Source organism: Mya arenaria, chromosome 5, assembly GCF_026914265.1.
Source record: "Mya arenaria isolate MELC-2E11 chromosome 5, ASM2691426v1".
NCBI classification, from domain to species: Eukaryota; Metazoa; Mollusca; class Bivalvia; order Myida; family Myidae; genus Mya; species Mya arenaria.
The window spans coordinates 32,012,577-32,023,397 of record NC_069126.1 but is presented as its reverse complement, the minus strand read 5'-3'; the positions used below and the strand labels follow the sequence as shown (position 1 = coordinate 32,023,397).

At 38.0% G+C, this 10,821-nt stretch overlaps 1 protein-coding gene across 1 annotated transcript; it reads left to right on the top strand.

Annotated features, from left to right (window-relative positions):
* Positions 1-1,118: 1,118 nt before the first annotated feature.
* LOC128236205 (uncharacterized) lies at positions 1,119-10,254 on the top strand. The gene is made up of 7 exons (XM_052951091.1): positions 1,119-1,255; positions 3,714-3,876; positions 5,558-5,759; positions 6,495-6,690; positions 7,600-7,707; positions 8,182-8,291; positions 10,081-10,254. The coding sequence occupies exons 1-7, from the start codon at positions 1,153-1,155 to the stop codon at positions 10,252-10,254; spliced, it is 1,056 nt and encodes a 351-aa protein (XP_052807051.1). The 5' UTR covers positions 1,119-1,152.
* The last annotated feature ends 567 nt before the right edge of the window (positions 10,255-10,821 follow it).

Sequence of the window (10,821 nt, the reverse complement as noted above, 5' to 3'; positions counted from 1 at the left end):
ACATGATCCTGAGATCGGGTCTTAAACCTTGTACATGTCCCTCTTCTAAACTTAATGAAAGTGTATTAGCGATATTGGATCACATTTGATTGTCACGTGAGGAGTACGTGACGGAACCTCATATGGTCAAAGTCATTGTTAAGTACTAGGTCAAGGGTTTGAACTTTTGTTAAGTGTTTGATTTCACATGTAAAAGAACTTAAACGAAACATGCCCACATTTTCAACTCCTCTAGGCGACATGCACAACTTTTAAAGCTGACCTATATTTCTAATATTGAAGTATATGCATAGACCACATGTTCATCTCGTGAATTTCTTTCGCATTACCTGTATTATCGGGGTCTAAATAACCATTTCGTGTCAGTTCTTTATTTTATTCACATTATAAGTTACATATTAGTAATCAGCAATGAAACGCCTTTCAAATGATACCAACCTTATATGGGGACATCAGGCATCAACATTTAACATTAAAGGGACTAGACACCAGATGGTCCCTAAATCGACAAATACAGTATTTCCTCAAAACAAGACTGGAATATTGTCAATACGAGCCAGTATAAGGACCACGAGGACGAGAATACATGATTTTATATGATTAAAAGATTATTATGTCGCTGTCTCAACTGAACTTACCCGTTTAAAAATAGCCCATACTGGTTCCCTGTTTATAGTGAGTATTTTTTTTATTTTAGCGTGTGAAAGTCAGACAGACCAATATACCGACGCTGTTTTTAAATTTACTGGGTGGTAAACCTGCCCAGTTAATTTTGAATTGGAAACACACGCACAAACTGTCAAAGATAGATGTGTCGTAAGCGATGTGATACATCAGTAGCTAAGATTCAATGCGCTGAACACAAAAATATTAATTTCTTTTATTTTTCTTGCAGTTGAATAATCTGGTATCTAGGCCCTTTAAGGTAAATCAGAGAATTAGCTTATTTGTGGGTTGGACTCCTTCATATTCAATTAAAATCGCGCACTTAACTGAAAATTGCCAAGCTGTGTTCCTAAATGTCCCTTTAAATTACCGATGTACATTCTATTTCTAAAGACTTTTGACCCCATATTTTAACACAAAGATAAGCAGACATTACTTAGGGTATAAAAGGAATAAGCACCACGTGTTGACCTCACTTTTGCCAGTATGAAGTTACTAATAATTGTTTCCATCGGGCTATTAGCGGCAGTTGACGGAGCAGCCCGGGGACGCCGGGCGCTCCAGGCCATGGACGCATTTTCTCTCCAGTGTAAGTGAAATCTTCTTTACATGTTTAAAACAGTTAACAGATAATGTTATTCATAATTTTTGAAACAACTTAAAATTATCGGGTTGCTAACGGCTGTGAACGGAGTGGCTAGAGTGCGCCGAGCGCTTTAGACCATGGATGCTAATACTGCTAGGTTTTACGGAAGAAATGTGCTTTTGCCCTAGCTACCGTTCGAAGGGAATAGCCCCCCACCAAAGACCATGTGCCTTAGATTAAACAAGATGTCATGACATTGTTGATTTTTGTTGGCTTTTTTAACAACTGTCGAGCTGAAACATAATTGGATGTATACAAACACGAATATGAGAGCAGATACGTCTTAGATGAAGAATATAATACCCTAATATGCAACTGGAAAAAGCGCTTGCATTAGAATCTAGCTATGGTTGGGTTTTCCGACTAGTGCAGTTGTTACCGCACTTGTTTCTCACCAAGGCGTCCCGGGTTCGATTTGGGGCCTGATCGTACGTGAGTTTGCTTTGATGGTCACCAATCCGGACAAGTAGGGTTTTTTACACGGAACTTCAATTTCCCACACAACACAAGACCACGCACTCGCGCAACATCGTGCCAACTATAGTGGCTTAACATAACGTACTTTCTCCCAAATCGTTGAAAAATAACTATAAACGAAACCAGCAATGATGCTGATAACTCATACATTGTTTTCTAAAATTTAATAAATGCTTTGTTTTTACATGTATTAAAACATCATTCAATATCACTCAGTTACATCAGTTATAAATGTGTTAAGTAACTCATCGGTATTCAATATAAAAAGAGTCGAGGTACAGTCGAACCTCGATGGCTCGAACCCCAAGGGACCGGCAGAAATACCTCGAGCCTTGAACAATTCGAGCCAAGCGGTTATGCTTAGTTAAAAAAAATCGGTTCTTTACATCCAGTTCGACCCAACGTGGAATTCGAACCAAGCGAGTTCGAGCCAACGGGGTTCGACTGTAGTGTCATATATTTAGTGTTGTTAACGTCAACGTCGATGTGCAAAAACCTTTACCTCGGTCATACCTTAAACGTCGTTTAAGATATTGCAATGAAACTTGGTACACATGTTGCCAAAGACAATACGCTGTTGCTTAGCAATGCCCAAAATTCTGACTAAATATTATAATTGTGAGGTGATATCAATTTTTTGACAAAAACAAACAGACGAGCGTACGCTACGCGGCGATCTTATTTCTATTTAAGTATTCGTATCTTGTTGAAATTATTTAAAACTGTGTAACCATTTCTTTCAACATACTATTAAAGTAGTGTGACATTATTACAATGTACTTCGTAACAAAACAGATAACATAGCTCTGACATGATTCAATGAAATGCCACAGTTAGAAAACAACCTACATTTTAAGCCAATGAAATTGCACAAAGGCAATCATTAAGTACTAGGCTAAATCCTTAAGAACTTTTGCGGGTATTTTAATGTCCGCCTACTGCCACTCATCCGATACACACTCTGATGCCAAAATAATATATTACCCAAACCGTAAATAATAAGTTATTGAGTCAACAAATGTTTAGACAGGAAATAAGTCTTCTTCTTCTTCTTCTTCTTTTTCTTCTGCTTCTTCTGCTTCTTCTTCTGTTTCTTCAAATACTTATTCTCCTTCTTCTTATTCTGGTTCTTCTTCTAGTTCTTCTTCTTCTGTTTTTTCTTCTTCTGTTTTTTCTTCTTCTGGTTCTTCTTCTTCTTTTTCTTCTTCTTCTGGTTTTTCTTCTTCTTCTTCTTCTTCTTCTTCTTCTTCTTCTTCTTCTTCTTCTTCTTCTTCTTCTTCTTCTTCTTCTTCTTCTTCTTCTGCTCCTTCTTCTTCTTCTTCTGCTCCTTCTTCTGCTCCTTCTTCTTCTTCTTCTGCTCCTTCTTCTGCTTCTTCAAATACTGCTTCTGGTTCTTCTTCTTCTGGTTCTTCTTCTGGTTCTTCTTCTTGTTCTTGTTCTTCTTGTTCTTGTTCTCCTTCTTCTTCTTCTTCTTCTTCTTCTTCTTCTTCTTCTTCTTCTTCTTCTTCTTCTTCTTCTTCTTCTTCTTCTTCTTCTTCTCCTTCTTCTTCTGGTTCTTATTCTTCTGCTTCTTCTTCTGGTTCTTCAAATACTTTTTCTTCTGGTTCTTCTTCTTCTGGTTCTTCTTCTTCTGGTTCTACTTCTTCTTCTTCTTCTTCTTCTTCTTCTTCTTATTCTTTTTTTTCTTCTTTTTCTTCTTCTTCTATATTACCCAAACCGTAAATAATTAGTTATTGAGTTAACAAATGTTCAGACAGGAAATAAGTCTTCTTTTTATTTTTCTTCTTCTTCTGCTTCTTCTTCTGCTTCTTCTTCTGCTTCTTCTTGTGGTTCTTCTTCTTCTTCTGCTCCTTCTTCTGACTTTTCTTCCGCTTCCTCTACTTCTGTATCTTCTTCTATTCGTTATATCTATAATACATTACAGCCTTCACACAGTTGTTTCGCCAAACGCTGCTGAACAAGATCGCACTGGAGATGAACAACACCGTGGACATGTCACGTGACCTTAAGGTCAAGATGGACGCCTGTAAGGTCCAGGTCACCGCCAAAACGGACCAATGCAAGTCCGCCGCTCAGTCAGCCTGCCAGTAAGTCTGCTGTAAAACACGCACAAAACATTAAACATGAAGTAAACGCATTAAAGCAGCACTCTCACAGATTGAACGTTTTGACAACTTTCAGCTAATTTTTGCGAAAATCCATGGAAACCAGTTAAATAAGACTGCTGACAAAAAAATAGATCGCAGATTTTTGTAATTAAGTTAAAAAAATGATGTTTTGTGAATTTTTCTTAAACCGTAAGTAATGGTTTAGGCCATAAAGCAATAATTTTTGAACGGAAATATGAAAATCTACGGTCTGATTTCTTGTCAGCAATCTTATATCATTGGTTTGCAGATATTTACGCAAAAATTTGCTCTTTCGAAGACAAAAAATAAAAAAGTTGTAAAAATGATAAATCTGTGGGAGTGCAGCTTTAATGAAAACTTCAGAAAGTTATAAAATGGCCGTGTTGGCGATGTTTCATGTGAATAATGTACTTGAGTTAAATAGCAGTGTGTGTATACCACGTGATAAATTGCGTCATAGATGCTACATCGGAAGGCAATATTTTGATTTGAAAAAATACTTTAAACAAAGATAACTTCACTATTTCTTCACCATTTTAAATGAAACATAGCGCAGTCTACGCTGCCTACGGAGCCCCACCTTCAATCTTTTACCAGAATTTGATCGAGAGTTTAGTTTCTTAAGACACTTCGACAAACCTTTTCACAATACGGCCGTCTGACGGAGCACTGTCAAAACATTATTTTGGAAACAGGTCTGTCGAAGTGTTTGATGAAACTAATGACCTCATCAAATTTTGGTGATAAACAAATGCGGGGCTCTTTAAGCGGCATAGACTGCCCTTTGTTTCATTTAAAATGGTGTTGTAAATGAAAAGTTATCTTTGATTTAAGTCTTCATTTTAAGCAATTTTTTGCCTTCCGACGTAGCATGTATGACGTCATTTATCACGTGGTATACGCACACTGAATAGGGAATATGTTGAATTTTTATCAGCAAAAAATATGCAAAATATTATTTTTTAATTCAAAGGAAATCCAAATGGCTTCTACAGCAGATACCAAATGGACACGTAATTAATCATAACAAAAGTATACCCGTACTTTTGTTCCACACCACTTTCATCTTAATATTACTAACAAATTTCCAGTTGTTGGACAGGACTGTACCATACGTACCTGGCGACTCTTCGACAGGCACAATCAACCCTTTCTTAAAGCGTCAAAGTTTACTTCTTTTTCAATATAGGAGAAAAAAAAGTTATAAGATGTGCACCATTTTGGACTAGAAATTGTTAATTTTTTATGGGGGAGTTCCCACAAACCGCTCCGTTCACAACTGCCAACACTTTCAACTAAATACATTTCGGGTTTGAGGTAGGGGCGCAAGCCAAAAGGTTACGCCCTAAGTTAGATCCCCTCTAACGTCGAATTCTGGATACGCCCCTGCAATCGTAACAACTCGGCCATCTCCGGCAAGCTCCAAATTCTGTTGGATAATGGCGGAGGTGTTTCGATCGCAATAGGCATAAATCATTTGGTTCCTGGCTGAAAGCTGAAACAGTTCTTCATTAGCCAGTGTTCATTACATCGCGTTGCTTAGCAACTGGCGGACAATGTCTCGAGTGGATCCGATGTATACAATTCTGATTTATAATCATAACTTCATACCCACGATATCTTTGTCTTTTCTCTGTAGAGCTGACCCAAGCTTCATGGATTACCTGAACGCTGGAGCAAACCTGGTCAACCCATACACTTACCTTGAGGGGCCGTTCAACGATATGGCCTCTAAGGTTGGGGACGCCGTGGACCTTCTAGGCGACAAAGCAAATGGTTTCCTAAACTCCGTGAAAGATCTTGGAGGTTCCGCTGTTGGTGGAGTTTATGATGGCTTTTCGGTAAGTTTATACTAGATTAACTTCAGCTATAATTTGTAGTGCTTTGTCATAGTCGTTGTGATCATAAGACATACTTCGAGATAACGACATTCGATTTAACATAAATACATAAAGTGTATATAACCAAACTTATTCGATTTTTTTCGCATAACCAGAACATCGAGATAACAAAGTTCGACATAGCGAGTTGTGACTGTATATTTGTTATAAATGTATTTTTATTTCCCTTTTCTGTTCGCTGTTTTGTGAGGATTGTGGTTTTTGAGACCAGGTTTTTCCAAGGGTGCAGGTTTTCCATCCACCATTCGGTTGCATATAACTCTCCTACTTTTTCCTTCCATTTTAATAGTTTATCACTCAATTTTTACTTCTAACGGACTGACAGAAGTATTTAGCTCGGCTTGTACATGTACAAAGTATATTCATCGTCAGTACAAACTAAATATTAGTTCATAATAAACATGAAATACACATAAAATATAACATAACATTGTACTCGTATATTAAACAATAACACTGTTTATCATATATCTTTATTTACCCTTTTTGCTAAAACCGTTTTATGAATGCATTTGTATCTTCGTCAACATCTGAAGTCGATTATTGGAAAACTGTTTTGAACGCATCAATCCAGATATTGACAAAGAATGCAGGTTAAATTTATTAGATTGTGTTTGTAACGTTTATATGAACATGTGCTTATTTAACCTACCATATTAATCATATTATTTACAGTCGGCATTCAACGGTTTCAAGGACCAACTCAGCTCCCTCGGTGGTTCCATCCTTGACGCTGGAAACAGCGTCATCGACACCGCCAATCTCATTGGCGACGGCTTTACTGACCTCGGAAGCAGTATCGGAAACGTCGGAACAGACATCGGGCACACGATTGGGGACATCGGTGGCAGCATTGGACACGCTATTGGAGGTATGCAGTAGTTCTTAAGTGCATTATAGATTTTATGGGGCATAAAAAATAATACCATTGTTCCCGGTTTGATGCCAACCCCCTCCCCCTCCCCCAAAAAACAAAATATAGATAAAATAATAAAAAAAATAATAAATAAATAATAAAAATATGTATAAATAAATAGGGTATAAGATGGAATGTAGGTCGGGAAATCCCTTTTTATAAGGCGAATTGTTTTTAAGATTTTTCTGTTACCCAGAACTTAAAGAGCATCTATAAGATCAGTATTAATTATCATTACTGATCTTGTATTTAGAGTATTTTAGACCAAAACACTTAATTTTTACCTTTTGAATAACAAATCAAACAAATAATTTCTCAAGGCAAATATAGGTTAACGCTCGCGTCATAAAGGGAAGGCCGGGGAAATGGAAACCTTTTTACGCCTTAGTATCTTAAGAACCTTTTCTTAAGTATTGCACAGAACTTCGGTTTTTCCATGCTCAGAATGCTCATGACTATAACAACATAACAGTACAATCCTGGTTTGAACCAAGATCGAAGAGAACAGAAATCGATTGTACAAATGAGCATCTATTTTGGAAGGTTTTTCACAACACCGAATAAATAAGAATTTGGCCATTCGGCCCTTTCCCATTCTCATTCATCAGAGGTTTGATAATGATGAATCTGATATCTACTGTACGCATAGCATCATCACTCAGGTTAGCGAGAATGCCTATTTTAAGAGAAATCACTTTTTGTGATACAAGCGTAAAGTCAATGCGTGCATTATAATCTCTTCATAAGGTCGAACGGCCGTACATACGATTATTTTTGGCATTAAGTTATATTTACATTCATATAACCTTCATTAACAGAAGCTAGGTACTCTTTGACATTTATCAATGATTCTTTTTTTCTCAGGCCTTTTCGGCCGACGTGAGCTTGACGCCCAGACCCGCCAGTGTATGGAGAAATGCGCTCCCTGTCGGCCACTCCTTCTTCCCACTCAGTCTGATATCATCACTTCAGGTAAATGCAACAATTTGACGTCATCACCTCAGGTAAATGACAAAATTTGTCGTCATCGCCAAAGGTCAATGACACTGCCTGATTCCATAACCGAAGGTAAACCGTAGTTGTCGCGGGTAAAAGGACACAGTTGGACATCAACGTAGATATATGGCACAGTTTGACGTCATTACTGTTAATCATCATTACGTCTTCGTCACATTTAAAAGGACATAGTTTGTCTTCAACGCTGGTAAATGACACAGTTTGACCCTTTTGCCGAAAAGCTTTAGTAAAAAATGAAATACTCAAGGCTTTGATTTACAAGTTAATTTATATCAGAGTCAAAAGAATATCATTCTATTAGTTGCTGTTTATTAAGAAAAATAAACAATACAACTCAATCTGAACAAATTACACAAAATGGAGCCTATTTAAAATATATGAACGAGCCCCTTTAAAGACAAGCCGGTCAAAAATGTATATTTATTTAAGTCTGTGGACCTGAGATTGTAAACACGAACAAGACGATCCAGGATCGCGTCGGCAAGCTCCAGAGAGTCTATGACGCCACACTGGACAAGATCCACCCCATCATCACCAAGGTAACGTGGGGTAACTTTAGAGGTTTTAACTATGCATGTTATGAAGATGCTTCAGTAAAGGAAACTCTCGTAAGGCAACCATAAATTAATTGCTAGATTTTCATCCCCGCCTGCACCCTCTTTTTTCCGCCACCCCTTAAATTTTAATGACTCAAATAAAAATGTTGAACTAGGGTTTGTATTTGCGTATCGGTCCGGTACTGTCCGGACACGGCATTTATTCATACTTACGATGTCGGGTATAACATTCACATGTGAAAAAGGAAAATTGTTACGCTCGTGTTCGTGGTTCGTCAGGAACATTTGTATATGGTCCCTTATAAAACAGAAAGAGCATGGACACATATTCAACAGTAAAAACAGGCATCCATCTAAGAAAAAAGTCAAACCCCGCCCCCATTTAACAAAGTATAATTGAATGAGTATCTAGTAACAAATTTATATTGGCCATAGGCGTACTTTGTAGAACTCCCTTCAGGCACCGTGACTAGATAAAAGGAACTTGTGAACGCAGACTTTAAGTTAAGTATAGAAATCGCTAGAGCTGAAACTAACTCTCGCCCATGTACGTGAAGTTAGCGGCCTAGCGGCGTGAAGTTAGCGGACTAGCGGCGTGAATATAGCGGCCTGGCGGCCTAGCGGCGTGAAGTTAGCGGCCTGGCGGCCTAGCGGCCTAGCGGCGTGAAGTTGGCGGCCTAGCGGCCTGGCGGCCTAATTATTTTTTTCTATTTCCAAGCAATTGTTAATGCGTTTTTTTTTTTTAAAACAATGATAAATCAAGGTTCTTTATTCATATAGTTACATAGCGGCCTTAAATTGTTATATATTCAGAATATTTTTCTTTACCTTTTATTTTAAAACAATTTTAAATTAACTGTTTTATGCACAAATTATCACTCTGAAGCGTTTTTCAACTTTTTTTCAAAAAAGTCGATCAAGCACTTCAGCGACCTAGCGGCATAGCGGCGTGAAATTAGCGGGCTAGCGGCCTAAATTGAATCCTATTTCAAAGCATGTATACATGCATTTTCTTCTAAAACAATGACATTTTAACTGTTTGAATGCACAAATTAACACTTTGAAGCAATTAGCGATAATCAACATATTTTTTTCCAAAAAAGTCGATTGAGCAGTCAGCTATTTCAAAGCATTAAACATGCCTGATCTTCTTAATCAATGATATATTTACTGTTTATATGCACAAATTATCACTCTGAAGTGTTTTTCAACTTTTTTTCAAAAAAGTCGATCGAGCACTTCAGCGGCCTAGCGGCCTAGCGGCGTGAAGTTAGCGGCCTGGCGGCCTGGCGGCCTAGCGGCCTAGCGGCCTAAAATGGTTACCTATTTCAAAGAATGTATACATGCATTTTCTTCTAAAACAATGACATATTAACTGTTTGAATGCACAAATTAACACTTTGAAGCTATTAGCGATAATCAACATATTTTTTTTCCAAAAAAGTCGATTAAGCAGTCAGCTATTTCAAAGCATTAAACATGCCTGATCTTCTGAATCAAAGATATATTTACTGTTTATATGCACAAATTATCACTCTGAAGCGTTTTTCAACTTTTTTTCAATAAAACTTATGAAGTAACTTAGGTAAACTTTTAGAAAAGTCTGTCATCGGCATCGAACAAATGGTTGATACTCGAAACGTTGTTTGAGTGCCCAATAGGGCGTTATAATTCACTCTTATTCGAAACATAAGGAAAGTCTACCTGCTGGTTTTCATCACCAAATGAAATTTCCAGGTTGAAATCGTTCATCACCAAATGAAATTTCCAGGTTGAATTCGACCCCTCCTCCATGAACGCCCAGATGCAGCTTGCTAATGTCCACATCACTGTCCGCCTGAACGGACGCGACCAGAGCTACAAGACGACTGTGCCCTACAGCATGATGAACCTGCCAACCACAGCCCAAAACATGGCCATGGAGTTCTGGGGAAAGTCACAATAAATGAACTAGTATTAGCCCTAGTGTGTGGACTGTTTAGCACATAATAAAGGAATAAACAATCAACTGTGTTGTATTTAAATAACATTGATTGAAACGCAATCTCATTGAGGGTGTTTAACGAGCGTAACAACGATTTCCTCAAAATTCAATCAAACCCCGTTGGCTCGATTCCCTCTTTCGCTCGAACTGGATTTAATGGTCGTTTCTTTATACTGAAGGTAAGCATTCCCGCTTGGCTGGAAATCCCCGAGGCTCGAGGTTTTTTGCTGGTGCCTGTGAGTTCGAGCCAACGGGGTTCGACTGTATAACGAGGTCCGACAATAAACTGCGGTACACATTAGTGGATTTTTGTTAATGATGACACTTTTTGCGCAGCAGCAAACACTCACCGTAAAATATTTGTATGTCGTACCATTAGGGTTGAATGTCGCTTGAAGCAGACAGTAGAACAGAAAACAGACGTGCATCTTGAAATGTAGAGATGCATCTCCATACATAGAGGCACAGGACTAAATATAGAGGTACACCTCCATACATAAGGTACAGGTCTAAATACAGCGGTGCAAC

Bases quoted from the DNA above. Each gene is read 5' to 3' on its own strand.
- LOC128236205 (XM_052951091.1), top strand. From the start codon at position 1,153: ATGAAGTTACTAATAATTGTTTCCATCGGGCTATTAGCGGCAGTTGAC. The intron at 3,877-5,557 runs GTAAGTCTGCTG...TTTTCTCTGTAG, and splicing joins GCCGCTCAGTCAGCCTGCCA to AGCTGACCCAAGCTTCATGG. The intron at 5,760-6,494 runs GTAAGTTTATAC...TATTATTTACAG, and splicing joins GAGTTTATGATGGCTTTTCG to TCGGCATTCAACGGTTTCAA.